General features: G+C 32.4%; 1 protein-coding gene across 1 annotated transcript; it reads left to right on the top strand.

The window, feature by feature from the left end:
• Positions 1–11,963: 11,963 nt before the first annotated feature.
• Positions 11,964–14,718, top strand: LOC106120197 (bilin-binding protein-like). The gene is given in 4 exon segments (NM_001311818.1): positions 11,964–12,131; positions 12,485–12,692; positions 12,942–13,043; positions 14,422–14,718. Coding segments are annotated over 4 exon segments (597 nt in total). The 5' UTR covers positions 11,964–12,020; the 3' UTR covers positions 14,598–14,718.
• The last annotated feature ends 1,867 nt before the right edge of the window (positions 14,719–16,585 follow it).

The raw sequence follows: 16,585 nt of genomic DNA, 5'->3' as shown, positions 1-16,585 counted from the left end.
GATTATTAATATTGTTAGTCACAGTAAGGGGTTTAAAAAATAAAGATGGGAAGATTAAGTAGAATCGACAGGGCAGAGAAGTAGAAACAGTCGAATATCTTTCTCTGTCTGGGCATAAGTCTAGGTCTCTGTCAAGGCTAGAAAGAAGTGTTGTTATTCTTTACTAGCGGTCGCGCGCGACTTTGACCGCGCTGGATAAAAAAAAATACTTAGTATGTGTCCTCTTTTTTATATAAGGGAACGGGGCAAACGAGCGGTGGTAACACCTTCTTCCAGACTATGTTTTATATATGTGCCAAATTTAATCAAGATCCGTTCAGCCGTTCTGAAGATATCTTCAAACCATCCATCCATCTAAATATTCGCAATTATAATATTAATATGATGAGTAGTGGTCACTTAAAACATATTAGTTTTTTAACGTTTTTTTTCGATTCGATTTAAATTTTAATAAGTTTTTGAAGTAAGCAGAATTTAAGACATAGCAAAAACAGGTGTATTGTTGTTATGATTTCAAAAGGATGGCATTTAATTTCCTTATTCCAAGAAGCGACTCACTGTTTTAAATAAATGCAGCTACGTACGTCATAGTTACCATTGACTTGCATTTAAATAATGTAATATAATTGTAGTTATATATTTTCTTTATATAGGTCATAATCGTCATTCTATATGTGTTCCTCTTCTTACCTAAGGCTAACCAAGTTAGGGGTGACTAGACCATATTCAACCCTGGCCCGGTGCGGATTGACTCGCATATCTTTAAATTTCTTCGCTTTCCATTAATACATCTCGATGTTTCTCTTCATCGTAAGAATGTACGTATAAAATACTAAAATCTAAAAAAAACATTTGTAAATGGCTGGGTTCGAACGTCTACGTGTAGATTACGATCCGGTGACGCTAAAAAAAACGTACAGACGAATTGATAACCTCCTCCTTTTTGAAGCCGGCTAAAAATAATAGTCATACTTATATGATAATTAGGCTCGCTAAGTCTAATAGCTATCTTATTCTGTAATTTTCTCCTAAAAAACTTAATTAGTAGCCTTTGTGTTTTGTCAGGCTGTTTTACATCTATGTCAAATTTCATCGAGAACCGGTGAGCCTATTAAGAGATATCCATTAACAGACATCCATCTAAACATTAGCATTTAAAATATTAATCTTATATCTTTAAATGAGCAATTCTTGTATATATCTTGTGTTTTATCGATAATTAACTTAAACATAAACTTAACTTTTTCTATAGGTAAGATCAAAAAATATTATTCATATTTCATCATTTTATTAGTAATTCGTACTTAAATATAATTTCCAAAAAACACAATTAAAAAAAATACCGAGCAAAGCTCGGTCATCCAGATTTTAAGATTTAATCATTTAATGAATGATCAGCCATATTCAGAAGTAGCCATTTCCCAGAATTGACCGCAACATACGTTAACTTTCATGTATGGTGTCAAAACGACGCAAGGACAACCATTAAAATAATTAAACAACTTCCCTTATATAAGAAATATCAATGTCCTAAAAAGGTAAATATTTATTTATTTAAAAATATAACATTGTAAACAAAACAGGAATTTAAACAGTTAATTTATTTAAAACCATTTATTTTACGTAATATTGAAGTTATTTTAAGTTTTTCTATAAATAGAAATATTTCGTGTTTGTTCATTATAATATTGTATATTAAAAGTTGAATAGGTACTTGAATTAAATATTAATGAATGTCGCATGTTCATTTGTTTGTAATGATTTTCCTAATCGGTATTTCCAAACCGCTAGTTTGAATTTGCACGGACGTTTTTTTAACGCCGCGTTTAAAGTCAGCGTTGACGTCTTTTGAGGTGTGAACGCTTTAAATTAACTCTTATTTCCTTAATTCAACGCTCAAATTTAACACTGGAGGATCATGAAAGCGCTAAAGAATGAAAAGATTAATAGAACGCTTTTTTAGCACGCGTTAAAAACGTCCGTACAAATGGTGTACAAGAGTGCTTTAATGTGCTTACGTCTTGCTTAAAGGTCGATACCGCATCGTAAAACATGGCGAATGTATTTATTCGATTCGAAAGTCGCATCGAATAATTCGAAATAGATTAAATTGAATTCGTTTTATATATCTCTCATATCTATATAAAAGAAAGTCGTGTTAGTTACACTATTTATAACTCAAGAACGACTTTACCGATATGGCAGAAAATTCGTGAGGAGGTAGCTTAGAGCCAGGAGACGGACATAGGATACTATTTTTTCTTTTTTTTCGTATTTATGCCTTGAAGATCTGCTTTTTATTTAACTTACTAATATTATAAATGCGAATGTTTAGATGGATGTGATGTGGATGGATGGATGGGTGGGCTACACTAATGAAGTTCTTTTATACATCCCCGCGGACGGAGTCGCGGGCGACAGCTAGTTTTTTAAATATTTTAAATATCGAATTCGAATAATTCGAATTTTAAAACCAACATTAGTCCAACTCTAATATGATGTCCAATAATACAGACATAAATAATTTAACTTTATTAAAAAAATAAAAAAAAGTTTAAAAAATCTATGGATCGTCCAAATTAAATCTGTAGGTTATTGATGTAATCTCGGAATAAAATAAATAAAATAATCAGAAATACCTACATTTTACGATTAAGAAACACAGCGGTTGTCGACAATCTTGATCGAAAGATAAAATTTTGAGTATTTGGTTTAAACAAAACTTTTTTTTACATTTTATGTAGTACTAAGATATTTTGGATATCAAAACAATTTTTATATAACATTAAGTGGTAAATGAGCTAATGGCTACCTGAATTCGCCGAAATATCAAAGCGTCCAATGCCCATAGACATCTGCAAATGCATATGCGTAACCTTTAAACGACGCAGGAAGGGATGCATAGAAATATATTTCACCTTCCTAAGTCTCCTCCCGCGCTGAATCGACTTCCCCTGTCCTGACATATAAAGGGTGGGATGGGAAAGCGGAATTGCATTCCATTACACGCCTGTCTTTTATGTGATCCTGGTACTTTATCGGTTTTAATTTAATATAAACTGTCTTATTTAAACGTTTTTATTTTAGATATACGAATAAATGTTTTGAAGCATGATTATTCGTCTAATTCTTTTTTTTTTAATTTACTAAAGCAATTATTGCGATGTCTAAATAATGGAAATAGAATAATTTATTATAATTGAAACTCAATGTTTTAAGTTGGTATACGATCAGATGAAATTCTCTAAAGCAAACCTGTCTATATGTTTTTGCAAAACATCGTTATTTTGCAAATTAATTTCGTAAAAAACATGATTCCATAACGTACCTACGGTTTCGTTTGTGAAAATTAACATTTTAAAAATTGTCACATTTAAGATTCATATCAAAGTAACAAAATTCTTACAAGCTTTATATTTTTTTTTTGTAATTAAATTTTGCAAAAACAACTTTCGGGTCACTGATCTCTATTAATATCTTTGGACAGGTTGCTGTTTGGAATTGACAGCTTTTGTTTCACAACTAGAATGGTGAAAATAGGCACAAAATAACACGACTTATAGCCTGTCCAGTGAAATACAGAGTGTTACAAAATACACCGCGACGAGATATCTTATTAACATGGTAAAAATATATTATTATTTAAGTGATTTCTTTAAACATTTTTGTCAGACGAAATAGAAAAAAAAATGCAGATAATTGAAAGGATTTTAGATAAAAATATATCTATCCTAGTACATATTATGAATACGTGGAGTATAAATTAATTAACATAATGTAAGTTTATAAAATTAAAATAAAATACACATACAAATAGTCAATGATTCACTGTCCAATATATTATCAACTAGCTATCGTCCGCGACTCCGTCTGCGCGAATTAAAAAAAAAACATAATTAGTAGCCTACGTATTCTTCCAGAATACGTTCTATATGTATGCCAAATTTCATCGAAATCCGTTGAGCGATTTTGGAGAAAACTTCAAACAAACGTCCATCCAAACATTGGCATTTATATTATACTAGCTCTCGCCCGCGACTCCGTCCGTGCGGAATTGAATGAATATAATAAGTAACTTATATGTTCTTCCAGACTATGTTTTACATCTGTGCTAAATTTAATCAAAATCCGTTGAGCCGTTGCGGATATACCTTCAAAAAAACATCCATCCATCCATCTAAACTTTAACATTTATAATGTTAGTAAGAAGTAATATATTAAGTAGTGACAGGTCGAGGCAGCGTGGGCAGGCCTCCCGCAAGATGGACTGATGACCTGGTCAAGGTTGCGGGAGCATCCTGGATGCAGGTAGCACAGGACCGGTCATTGTGGCAATCTTTAGAGGAGGCCTAAGCCCATCAGTGGGCGAATCATGGCTGACAAAAAGAATATATTAATGCTTAACGCATAAATATCCTTATATCGTGTGAAGCAAAGAAGCGATATTAATACACAAATTCAAAGCTTTGAATTCCCTTTTTAAGAAATTTTTACAAACTAAAAGCTAAGAATTAAGAAAATTATAGGCGAATTTTATTCAATAAGCAACCTCTTTTAAATATTTATTCTATTGAAGGGTTTTTTTTTTTTATTTAAATACAGGTTCTAATCTTAATACTATTTTATAGTTGTCATAGTGTAAAAAGTAATTAACCGAACATTTTTCAACGCCACCTCTTATCCAAAGCAAAGTTCATTTGTATTACAAAATCTCACCGTAAATTGCCACTCACGAAACAGTTCAATAACGTTTTACTAAGTAAGTTCAAGGAACATTAGAGATGTAATGCGACAAACTTTCATTTGTCGATTGACGCGCCAATATCCTGATGGTTAAGGGTACGGATTTTCGATCATGTGGCCCACAGTTCGATTCCCGCCATTCGAGTATTGTCGTAAACCATATCCTAGCACAAGCCTAGAGCTTATTTGGAATGGTATAAGAAATATTACTAAATTCACAAAATCTGTTAATATTTTAATAAGAAAAGAAAAAAACTCATCTAACATGGTGGGGGAGGTCTTTAAGGTTACAAAACTTACTTAGACATGGTAAAAAGCAGACAAGATGTGTCAAGTTAGCAAAAGTACAGATAAATCTTTTTACACTTTTTTGTAGCCAACAATCAACAACATCAATCTTACTAATATTACAAATGCGAAAGTTTAGATTAAATCGATGGATGTCTGGTAGAAGGTATCTCCAGAACGGCTGAACGGAATTCGATGAAATTTGGTATAGATGTAGAACATAATCTCGGAGTCGCTGGCGAGAGCAATTAACATATAAGATAACACTAAAATGGATTAAACATTATGAAATGGCATTTTTTTAAAATGTTTTTTGAGCTTGAATTAGTTACATTTAGACTCCATGGAGAGCGTCGGTGGCTCAGTGGTCAAGCACTTGACTTGCAATCTGCAGGTCCTGGGTTCGAATCCCGCCATGTACCAATGTGTTTTTCGATTTCCGATTTGCATATGTACATTTATCCGACGTTACGGTGAAGAAAAACATCGTGATGCAACCTGCACATATCTGAGAAGAAATTCAAAGATATATGTGAAGTCAACCAACCCGCACTTGGCCAGCGTGGTTGTCTACGGCCTAATCACCCTTAACTTAGGGTAGGCTCCGAGCCCCTTGGTGGGGACGTATAGTGAGCTGATGATGATGATGATAAGACTCCATGGAACACATTGGAACGGACACACATATCCGAAAACATAAGTTACAAACACACAAAAGAAATATGTTAGTCGGATAAGAATAAAAAGTAATTAAATGATTATTTGCTAAGATTACGCGCGACATTGTCTGCCTCTTGTGATCCGGTATGCTGTGCATACGTAAGTATTAGCGGCTAATGTTGCGTAAATATTATTTTTAAATATTGTGCAATTCCTTGCATAACACAAATGCATATGAAGTTAATACTTCTAATAATCATTCATCATAATCAAAATTTTAATCGTAATTAAAACTGATGGATGAATGGATGTTTGTTTGAATGTATTTCCGGCTGAACGGATTTTGCTGAAATTTGGCATCAATGTAGATCATAGTCTGGAAGAACCCAAAGGCTAATAATTAAGTTTACTTTAAGTTAACTTGTGGTATAAGTTACTGAACCCACTAAAGCTGAGGCAAGTTTTATGGCAATGATTGCAAGGAATAAGTCAAAATTAATTACCAACCAATGTATTCTTCCAGACTTTGTTCTACATTTATACTAAACATCGATATCCGTTCAGGTGTTTTGGAGATTTTTAACAAACATCCTTCCATCCATCTATATCCTTCGCATTTATAATATTAGTAAGATGATCGAATTTCGACCAATGGCAATCACTTTTAAATCTATGTTAACTTTCTTAGTACATTTTCACTAGCTAAATTTAGAACATGTGAACGTTGTCGATCTAACCAGAACTAGAATATCTATTTTAATACCGTTATTTTGCAAATTTCGTATAATTTCCATTAATTCAAATTTCCGAAAATTTTACGACGAAATGGATTTGGTTGTTTTTATATATTTAAAAGCTTAAAACTTCAAGAGATTTCAAGAAAATTATATCGAAACAGGTTAGAATTATTGTAATAACAGTAAACGATTATTTGATAGAAATTACCAGAAAACCGAAACAACCACTTTTTATGTGTTTTTTATATCATAAGTTGGCAAACGAGCGATCGGCCACCTGAAATTGCTGAAATAGCGAAGTGACCGTTGCCCATAGACATACGCAATTGCATATGCGTTGCCTACCTTTAATCGCCGGAGGAGAGGATGCACAGAAAGAAAATATTTTCCCTTTCCATGCACCCTCTCGTCCGGAAAGTCCACTTCCACTTCCCATCCTTTCCTTATAAGAAAAAGGGTGGGAAGGCAAAAAGGACTAAATTAGGCCTCCGGGAGTCATACTCATAAGACGAAAAACGGAATTGCTTCCACTTCACGCCTGTCTTCTGTGTGGTCGTCGAATAAATATAAATGGAACAACGTGGTAAAGTCAAATTCAATACGAGTACATTAACTAAAAACTTAAAGTTAAAGTAAGAAGTTAAAAATATTTTTAATATTGCTGGCACTAAACAACTGTCCCCTTACTCTTGTCGTCATGCCAAAATGACGTTTTCATTTGCTATAGTATATTATAAAAAAGATATTAATAAATTTCAAATATTCCGTTAATTTCATATTTCTAAGCAAATTATGCCAATAAAAATATACATTAGTTCTGAATCTAGATAATTATCTTATCAAAATTTAATCTAGACATTAGAAGACAACCATTATATTTGATACTGGCTGAATTGTCATTTGAATATTTAAAAACTAGAACAAATCTTTTTCTCTGTTATCTATTATCGTCACTAACATTACGATTAGGTTAACTACAAACGGATAAAGTAGCCATTCTTACGGTAGAAATTACAAACAGTTGCTTTCTAAAAAAAAAGTTAAGGCTCTCTTAACACTCTTTGAAGACCCTGTTGGACTTAGCAAAGCTTAGTTATAAAATTCTATTTATGTCAATTATAGCTATTTTTAAATAAAAAAAAACTATATAATTTAGACCGATTTTACTATTCAATTATAACATAATGCGAGGACTGTTGTTTATGGCACAAACTACTCTGACCAGGTGGAAAAGACCTTGTATTTTACAAGGTATAGAAACTACACTAAAGTATGACGTAACGGTTACTTATCGGATTATATGACAAATGATGACATATATGAATTAAAAGTTGACATATAAAATTCGATATGACATCGGATTGTTTTGATTCATTATCATCATCGTCATCAGCTCACTATACATCCCCAATGAGGGGCTCAAAGCCTACCCTAAGTAAAAGGTGATTAGGCCATAGTCAACCACGATTGCCAAGTGCGGGTTGGTTGACTTCATACATATCTTTAAATTTCAACTCAGATATGTACCGGTTACATCACGATGTTGTCCTTTACCGTAAGAACGTCGGATAAATGTACATATGTAAATCGGAAAACGAAAAACACACTGGTATATGATGGGATTCGAACCCAGGATTGATTGCAAGTCAAGTGCTTGACCCCTGAGCCATTGACGCTCATTATTTTGATTCAGATTTATAGATTAAAAGTCTTAGTATAGGAAGTATATTAGTTCCGGATATGGTTTTATATTATCAAAACACTTTTAATATTATGTATTTCCAAATGCAGCTATTAGAATATTAAACACTGTCATAGTAAATTTAAAATTTAAATGGAACTAAGTGTAATTAAATACAAAACAACGCGTTTTAATACAACGTTATTTTTTGAATGCAAAAAAAGAATGTTGTATTTGAAAATTTCAATGCTATTTAAAATAGATAAAGTGATTTTACGTGTGAATATTTAAAGTAATATAAGTGTTATCACATTACGAGTTTGTAATATAATTCAAAGGTCAACATTGAAAACATTATTTTTGGTTTAAAAAGAAAGCCATATGTGGTAAGTCAAGATTTTTTTTATATCATAAGGCGGCAAACGAGCGATCGGCCATATGTAATCGCTGAAATAGCGAAGTGACCGTTGCCCATAGATATACGCAATTGCATATGCGTTGCCTACCTTTAATCGACGGAGGAGAGAATGGACAGAAATAAATATTTTTCCTTCCCATGCATCCTCTCATCCGGAAAGTCCACTTCCACTTCCCATCCTTTCCTTATAAGAAAAAAGGGCGGGAAGGGAAAGAAGACTAAATTAGGCCTCCGGGACGCACACTCATCAGACGAAACGAGGAATTGCTTCCACTTGACGCCTGTCTTCTGTGTGGTCGTGGTATTTTACCGGGCGAGCCGGGAAAATTTGTGCGAAGATGTTAAAGAGGGCTCTACCACTGTTAAATAGACGCATTGTTATATTTAACGTATAGGTTTGTAAATGCACTGTTTCGTAGTATTTACCATGGGTTTCTGAGACCAAAATATCCGTTTATAAAACATCCCTGTCATTATCTTTGAAAAAACTGAGATAACAATGTTTTAAACAGAGATTTTAGTCTCAGAAACTCACGGTTAGTAAATTAAAACTCTAAACAATTGTTATATACCTCCCTACCACAACCATCAGTGTTAATGGCGTTAATCAAATAAGCACAAAATAATTCGGCTTATGACCTGTCCATGTATAGAGGTCAGTGTTGTTGCACAACGAAACAATTATTATGAGAATGTATTAGACTTGAATTTGTTTTAGCGCATATTGTAAGAGCCAGACCACATAAGCGGATCGTCGATGTTGCGTTTTGACGTTCGACGTTCGGATGCATTTGATAGATGATAAAGTTTTATAATATAGAACATTACGCCGTGCATGATAATTTATTTCCGTATTGACATCGACAAAATTTGTATAAGATTAATCAGTAATTCTAAGAAGAAATACGTCTAAATATATATAACACTGAAAATCGAAATCATGGTTTCGAAATCATTTCGGGCAAAGGTTGAGCCTGGCCATCCAACGGGGAAATGCCGCCAGCCTCTTGGGAACCCTACCGTGCGACCGCAGCGATTTTGGGTCCTTTTTTATATTATTTAGTTTGGTTTAGTATTAGTATATAGTTTATAGTATTATTTTGGTAGATTAATTTTAATTTAATTAGTCACTTAATAATTAATATAGAGTTAAGTAATTCAATAGTAAGTTTTTGGCTTTAGTATAATAAAATCATGGTCCATTGCATTGTGTTGTTTAAACAATTATCTCCGCGATGTTACGCGGCAACGCACATGCAACGCTCGTGTGGCATCACTTATTGACGTCACATGCTTGTTTGTTTTCTAAAACAAAATACGTATTATCCTACAGATATATAAAGATTAAAATATAATACTAATTATAGAGCGGGCGTTTTCCTTGAAATGTTTTAAATATAGTCACAAAATTTGGTTCGTAATGTCCTGTCTATTCATTTATAAGTTAAATATCTTAGTTCAAATTCCATCTTGTATTATTTTTGTCAATAGCTACGTAATGTTTTTAATTAAATCAATTCAAAAGCTTTTTAGAGTTTTTTGATTGGTGAAAGGCGCATTATAAAAAGGCTAGCTGTCGCCTACGACTCCGTCCGCGCGGAATTATAATATAAAAAGCGTAATTGCCTATGTTTTCTTCCGGAATATGTTTTTCGTCTATGCCAAATTTTATCAAAAACAGTTGATTTATTCCGGAGATACCTTAAAACATCCATCCGTCTAAACCAGTGGTTCCCAAACTTATTTTGTCTACTGCCCACTTTGAGAATAAATATTTTTTTAGCGCCCCCATATTTTCACATATTGAAAAACCACTATAACTTCAAATTAAATTAATTAATTATTGCGACCTATATATGTATATTAACGGAGAATTCTAAACGAAACTTTTACTATAACGCGCAATTTGAGACCTGAAGCGCCCACAAGGGGGCGTTATCGCCCACTTTGGGAAAGACTGATCTAAACATTCGCATTTATAATATTAGTAAGTAAGTAAGATATAGCCTATTCTTGTAAGTTGTATAACAAAATGAGTAATTCTATTATTCTATTTAGCGTAACTAGGCTTTTAAACTCGCTAGCCTAGTGCAGATGAGAAATCTATCGTTGATTCGTAGGTATGTGCAGGTTGTATAACGATGTTTATCTTTACCTTAAGGATAAACATATGAAAAATAAATTGGTACATTTTTTTATATCATAAGGTGGCAAACGAGCAAGCGGCCACCTGAAATCGCTGGAATAGGGAAGTGACCGTTGCCCATAGACATACGTAATTGCATATGCGTTGCCTACCTTTCATCGACGGAGGAGAGGATGCACAGAAAGATAATATCTTCCCCTTCCATGCATCCTCTCATCCGGAAAGTCCACTTCCACTTCCCATCCTTTCCTTATAAGAAAAAGGGTGGGAAAGGAAAGGGGACTAGATTAGGCCTCCGGGACGCACACTCATTAGACGAAACGCGGAATTGCTTCCACTTCACGCCTGTTTTCTGTGTGGTCGTGGTATTTCACCGGGCGAGCCGGGCCAATTCGTGCGAAGGTGTTAAAGCGGGCTCTATCACTGTTACAACAAAAATATACAAGGGATAGAGCCCAGGAAAGCAACAGATAATTAACGAGCTCTTTTTAAGTTATTATGTAGGTCTGAGAATTAGAATGTATTAATATTTGTAAAGTAATTTATGCATCATCTTTCTTCTTACTAATATTATAAATGCGAATGTGTAGATTGATGAATAGATTTTTGTTAGAAGGTATGTCCGGAACGGCTGCATGGATGTCGCTGGTAGACATAGATGTAGAACATAGTCTGGAAGAAAACATAGGATACTTTTTTAATGTCGCGTGGATGGAGTCGCGGCTAACAGCTAGTATGGCTATATACTGATTTATCTTGCTTCTTATCAAAACCACTTATTCCATAATGCGCTATGGATATTATTCTATAAAATTGAAACACAAAATTATTGTACAAATAAAAAAAAATTAAAGTATTGAATCAAATCAACTAATATAATTATAGAAGTTTTTATATCTTTGAAAATCAAGACGCAAAATCTTGTTCGAATCCGTTATTGCAATGAAATAAAACCGAGTTTAATTGAAGTTAATTGCATTTACATTTTTATTAAAACATCTTAACAGTATTTACATAAAAATATAAAAAAGTAAAAAAAAAAATGTCATTTTATTATATTATTTACGGTCATTGACAGGTGATTTAAAGATGTTTAATAAATATATAATAAAACAGTTAAACTGATAAAACTTTTTAAAAAAATATTATTTAAAAAATGGTCCCAAATTTTTCAACATTCACAATTTTTTTTCCAATTTGGCAGCTTGACCGACTCTTGACCTTTATCAAGGGATTAGTATAAAATGGCGGAACTGGTCCATGTTGCATTTAGATTTCGAAAAGAACTCCTAAAGTGAGGCCGTTAGCGCTCCGAAACAAACCGAATTTATTTTAAAAAAAAGTAGCATGTTTCGCTTCGTTACTATCGCAGTGTTGTTCGCTGCGGCGACTTCTGAAGTCATATTTGAGGGGCCATGTCCCGATATCAAGACGGTTGACAATTTTGAATTTGAAGCTGTAAGTATAATACTTATTTATCAAGATATTTACCTATTACTTAAACATCTTGTGAGGTTTTCTATTTGATGTATGATCGAGGAAAAATATAATATTCTTATTTTTAATTAAAAAAAAAATTACTCAATTTTTAGAAATAAACAATTATAAAGTAATATTTTCTTTAATATCAACTACAGTCTATTTTTATAATGAAAATCTACAATTATAAAACCTTTAAATTAAAATTTAGACCAAAAAAAAACACAACAGAAAGGCAACCAAATTAAAAAAAGAAAAAATCCTTCCATATCTTCAAGCTAAGAATATTCATCAAAATATATTATAAAATTAAAACATTTCTTTTTCTTTAGTACGGAGGAACATGGTACGAAATGGCGAAGTACCCTAACGCAGGGGAAGAAAACACAAAGGGCAAATGCACAATCGCTGAATACACAGTAAACGGTGACAAGGGCAAGGTTAAGAACTCGCACGTCATTGATGCGGTCCGACACTACATCTCTGGTGATCTGACACTCGTCGCTCCTGGCAAGATTATGCTTACTTACACATTTGGAGGTAATAACATCACCTGTATCACTCAACATTTTACATGCTACAGCATGCTACATTTATTTTTAAAGGTCTTCTGTCTTTACTACTTTAGTATCCTTTCCAGAATTTTACTGACCTTATCCAGGTTCATCTGAAGCCCCGTTATATCTACAATATTTAATTCCATGGTGTTCATTTAGTCTTTTTTGCTTCATTATTAGAGTGAGGTTCAAGAGTAAAGTATTTCTTTGCTAAATTATATATTTCTTAAAGGTCAATCCAAAAACTCTTACCTGAACATCTTGGATACGGACTACAAGAGCTACTCTATCGGATACAGCTGCAAATACTTCAAGGATGGTAACAAACATCAAGGTAAATTATTTGGATACGTATCTTAAATTATTTACTCGAATGACTAGAGTAATGTCGCGGGTATAATAAATACCATTGTAACGTCCTAGAGCCTAAATTAAAGGACTGCTTTGGATGAATGTGGTGTCATACGATTCATCTTCTTCTCCAGAGCGTCATAGTGAATATTACATCGACATAAAACATATATAGTAGACGTAAGACATACAATTCTAAATTACTGAAAAAAAGTTGTATGGAGACGTGATCTCCAACCTTCGTTATTCGAAGAGGCAACTTAAGAAGAATAACTTTGATCTTGTTAAATCTTTTCTATGTTTTCCAGTGTTTAAATTCAACATTTTAAATCTTTGTTTCATAATATAGATTAATAGATGGCGCTGTATTTTAAATTTTTTAAATTAAGGTCATCGCAGTTATATTTTTTGTATAAAGAAAGTTGGATATACAAAAGTATAAGTTTATTGGAGATATACGAATTAAATTATAATATTTTGAGTGCAGTAAATTGCTTAGTAGATTAGTTGAATAAATTTAATATACGATAAATCCTTAAGTAAAGTGACATTGTGCGCGTTTATGTTTGACGATATTTACGATTATTTTACGATACGTAGTACCCTAAAATATAGCGAAATATATCAACAAAAACAATATGATAATATCACCACATAATTTTAATTTCTACTTGAAAAATAATAATGCATTCCTAAAAATTTCTTTATTCAACTAAATTTAAAGTATACCCGTATCACATTTAAAATAACTTCCATCTAAATTCATTAGTAATTTCATTCTATACGATTTTAATTTATGAGCCGTGTCTTACACTAATTTATTTTTAAATTCATCTGATAATTTAACGTATTTAAATATTAAAACAAATATTGTAGAAGAAAATGTTATCTTAATTGATTGATGGATTATCTAAAAATAAATAAGATTTTATTTTTTGTGACCTAAAATTCCAATTAAAATTTATTTTATTGCTCAATTCACTTTGCACAAACGAGCCATGTTACATTGGATGTTAATTAAAAACACACATATTAAAATATATTCATCTCTTTCTATCATTTAAAAAAAAAACAGAGATAACATGTTTTGTAATGGCGCTTTTGCAGTGCTTACAACAAAGTCGGTCACAAAATCATTCTAATATTATAAATGCGAATGTTTGGATGTATGTTTGTTAGAAGATATCTCTAGAACGGCTTAATGGATCTCGCTGATGGATGTGGCATAGATTTACAAGTCTGGAAGAACACATAAGTCACTATTTTTTTTTAATTTCGCGCGCACACAGTCTCGACAGCCAGTATTATTTTTTTTAATTATTTTGTAATTGGAATATTAAAATGTATAATGTTTGTTCCAGTCTTCGCATGGATCAAGTCAAGGAGCAAGAAACTTGATTGCGAAGCCAAATACAAGATCGACAACTTTTTAAGGACCTCCAAAGTATTGGATTCCGCCAAATTCGTTGTAAACGAACACACTGACGCCGCTTGTTCGGCACCCACCACCAAAACCATCACTGAGTTCCTTAAGTGAATAGACATATAGTTAAGTAGATAAAATAGGTACATATTGTCAATAAAAAACTTTAAAATGCAATAAATTCAATTGTTCCATTAACAGTAAATTACAGATTAATAAAAATAATATAACACAATTTTTCTTTTATTTTTATTGTTCATACAGGGGATTGTAATACGTCGGTACATACAAGTACGAAATCATATTTAAAAAAAATACATATTAAAAAATATTTTGTACCTCGCTCTATAAATGAACTGTTCTAATGTTCTTTAGAACTGAATTATAACGTTATTAATTTCACATTCGATTCATTATAATCGAATTTGAAATCGAAATAACGAATCTCTTTTAATGAATATACTCAGCGATAATATTAAGATTTTTGTTGAAAATGTTCATTTTAAATTATCTATGTAGTATTAATCTTCTTATATATAAAATTCTCGTTTCCATACTCCTCCGAAACGGCTTCACCGATTCTCATGAAATTTTGTGAGCATATTGAGTAGGTCTGAGAATCGGCCAACATCTATTTATAATACCGCGCGGACGGAGTCGCGGGCGACAGCTAGTAATTAATATATTTAAGACGTGCTTGCCTTGGCTGCCAATTTTATCCAGAATTTAAATGTCTAGATAACAAACAGATGCGATGATAAGTAGATTTTAAATCCATAATAATATAATAAAGACAAAAGATTTGGATTGTTTTGAATAAACTCTGAAAGTACTGAACCTATTTAAAATTTCCTTCACTGTTCGGAAGCTACACTGTCCCTGGATGACATTGGCTTTATTTATTACTAAATTGCTAGTATTTCCATAAAGCTTTTAAAGAGGTTTTTTTTTAAATGATTTAGTGTTTAAATGCGACATTGATTTTAAATATTCATTTGTTTTGTGGCAATAACAACAAATATTACGACAGTGGAAACCTAACAAAAAACGAAGATATCTTAAAATAGTTTTTAATGAGACAAACTATTATTTCACATAAGAATTCCATTAGTGAGCTAAAAAAACACTCGATAATTTAAAATAGTGGCCACAGAATTTTAATAAGTACAGTCAGCTGCATTAATATGTACATGATATTACAGAAACTTGTATTCTCCTTGGTTTTAAAAATATGTAAGCATGTATCCGTCCTTATCCTTCCATCTAAGAAAACATGCTTATGGCTAACATATGCATACATTAATTTGAAACCAAAAACGTATACAAGAATTTGAAGTTTTGTAAATGTTTACATTTCTGCAGCTGACTGTACAAACATTAATTTGAATATTAGCGATGAGTTAAGTTTAAAAACAAAATAACAATTGGTTTCGTAGATGACCTACGGTTTCGTAGATTCGTAGGTATTTCGTAGGTGAAACCAAAATTCTATTTCAGATAGATGTGTTTTTTTTATATTGAATAAGTCAGGGCTTGACTACGATCCCATCGATGTTAAGTGATGATGATGACGAAAGATGGTACGCTTAAGCTTAGTAAATGCTTATTCACTATACTCTTGAAGGCCACCACTTCATACTTAGACGGAAAAACTGACGATGGCAACTTGTTCTAATCCTTTGCACCTAGTCTTGTTTCTTTTCAAACTGGACTTCAAACGTAGTAAGAACTGGTATTAAAAAGTTGTTTTTCTACTTGATAATTACATTCTGATTCTTGTTGTTTTGTCTATTGCATACATTCAATGTTTTTAATAGGTCTTGTCTATTAATCAAAAATGTTATAAAATATGCACATAATTTTTTATAGTATAAGGTAGCGAAAGACGAAACAGCCTGCATTCGGTATAATAGCGAAGTGACCGCTGCCTTTGGACATCCATGTACAGATGCTACTTTTATTACAGAGGCGACGAACAGGAAAATCATATTTCTACATTCTATGTCTTCTCCAAATCCACCTCTTTCCGCTTCTTTTCTTATAAGGGGAAGCGAACTATACGGCATCCGGCAAATAATAAAACAGAATGTAATCTGGCAAGT

Source organism: Papilio xuthus, unplaced genomic scaffold (genome assembly GCF_000836235.2).
Source record: "Papilio xuthus unplaced genomic scaffold, Pxut_1.1 DF826961.1, whole genome shotgun sequence".
Lineage (NCBI taxonomy): Eukaryota > Metazoa > Arthropoda > Insecta > Lepidoptera > Papilionidae > Papilio > Papilio xuthus.
The sequence above is the reverse complement of the archived record's forward strand: the minus strand, read 5'-3'. Positions and strand labels throughout refer to the sequence as shown.